At 42.5% G+C, this 1,039-nt stretch overlaps 1 protein-coding gene across 5 annotated transcripts in view; it reads left to right on the plus strand.

Annotated features, from left to right (window-relative positions):
- The window catches only part of Ncoa3 (nuclear receptor coactivator 3), an 82,478-nt gene that overhangs the window by 55,781 nt on the left and 25,658 nt on the right, over nt 1-1,039 (plus strand). For all 5 annotated transcript variants that reach the window (XM_021185535.2, XM_021185545.2, XM_029471976.1 and 2 more), the window contains exon 5: nt 118-218. In XM_021185535.2, coding sequence (XP_021041194.1) covers nt 118-218 — 101 coding nt within the window. The remainder of the gene's footprint in view (nt 1-117; nt 219-1,039) is intronic.

The following is a 1,039-nucleotide window of genomic DNA, read 5'->3' on the forward strand; positions in this document are numbered from 1 at the left end:
TCTCTCTCTCTCTCTCTCTCTCTCTCTCTCTCTCTCGTGTGTGTGTGAGTGTGTGTGTGTGTGTGTGTAAGGGCTGAGGTAGTGCTGCTCAACACGATGCTTCTTCTGTGTCTTCAGGAAAAACTATTTCCAGTGATGATGATGTTCAAAAAGCTGATGTGTCTTCTACAGGGCAGGGAGTCATTGATAAAGACTCTTTAGGACCGCTTTTACTACAGGTAGGTGTGAGGATTGTAGCTGCCCAAAGCATGTCACGCTTTGGTTGTTGTACTCGGTGATTTATATATGTGGGGGCAGGGGAGATTGGAAATGAGGAGATAGTTTCTACCCCCGTGGAGCAGAGCTCAGTATTACAGCACTTATAAAATACCCTCCTGACACTATATATAAAATACTGTTTATGCACTGTGTACAACATGAAACCACAACACATGTACACAAAAGCAAAGACACTCTTTGAGATAGAGTCAGTAACACGTAGAGGTGCTACTTAGTGGATTTTAGTTCAGACCCTTCTATGAATTTTCCCATGAATGCTTGCATAGTACACTACAGTTTTACTTTTTCTTTGCTGTGCTTGAAATTAAACCCAGGGCCTCACACATACTAGGTGACCATAGTAGGCAAGCATGTTACGACGGAGTGACATCCTCCACCCTCAGCTCTGAATTCTTGGAGAATTTATTTATGGTGCTGGGGAGGGAAGCCCAGGGCCTCATGCATGCTAGGCATGTGCTCTGTGATAGAGCTACACTCCAGCTTGTGAGGCAATTTCAAACATTAAACATGTGCATGTTTTTAAAGTAATTGCCTTGGGAAGAGCTGATTAACCATGGCGCAGTGTCTACTTCAGGCCGGAGAGCGCTTCAGCAAGTTTACTTGACAACTGGTCTTTCTTTCAGTGAGTCATTTCAACTACTTTGTGTTCATCATTTTAAACTCTTGTTCAGGAACAGACAGTAATTCCTATAGCTTAACTTGAGATCAGGTGGAAAATTGGGGAGCATTAAGAATGGTTTTTTTGTTTTTTTCTTTGTTT

The sequence above is a fragment of the Mus caroli genome, chromosome 2 (genome assembly GCF_900094665.2).
Source record: "Mus caroli chromosome 2, CAROLI_EIJ_v1.1, whole genome shotgun sequence".
NCBI lineage: Eukaryota > Metazoa > Chordata > Mammalia > Rodentia > Muridae > Mus > Mus caroli.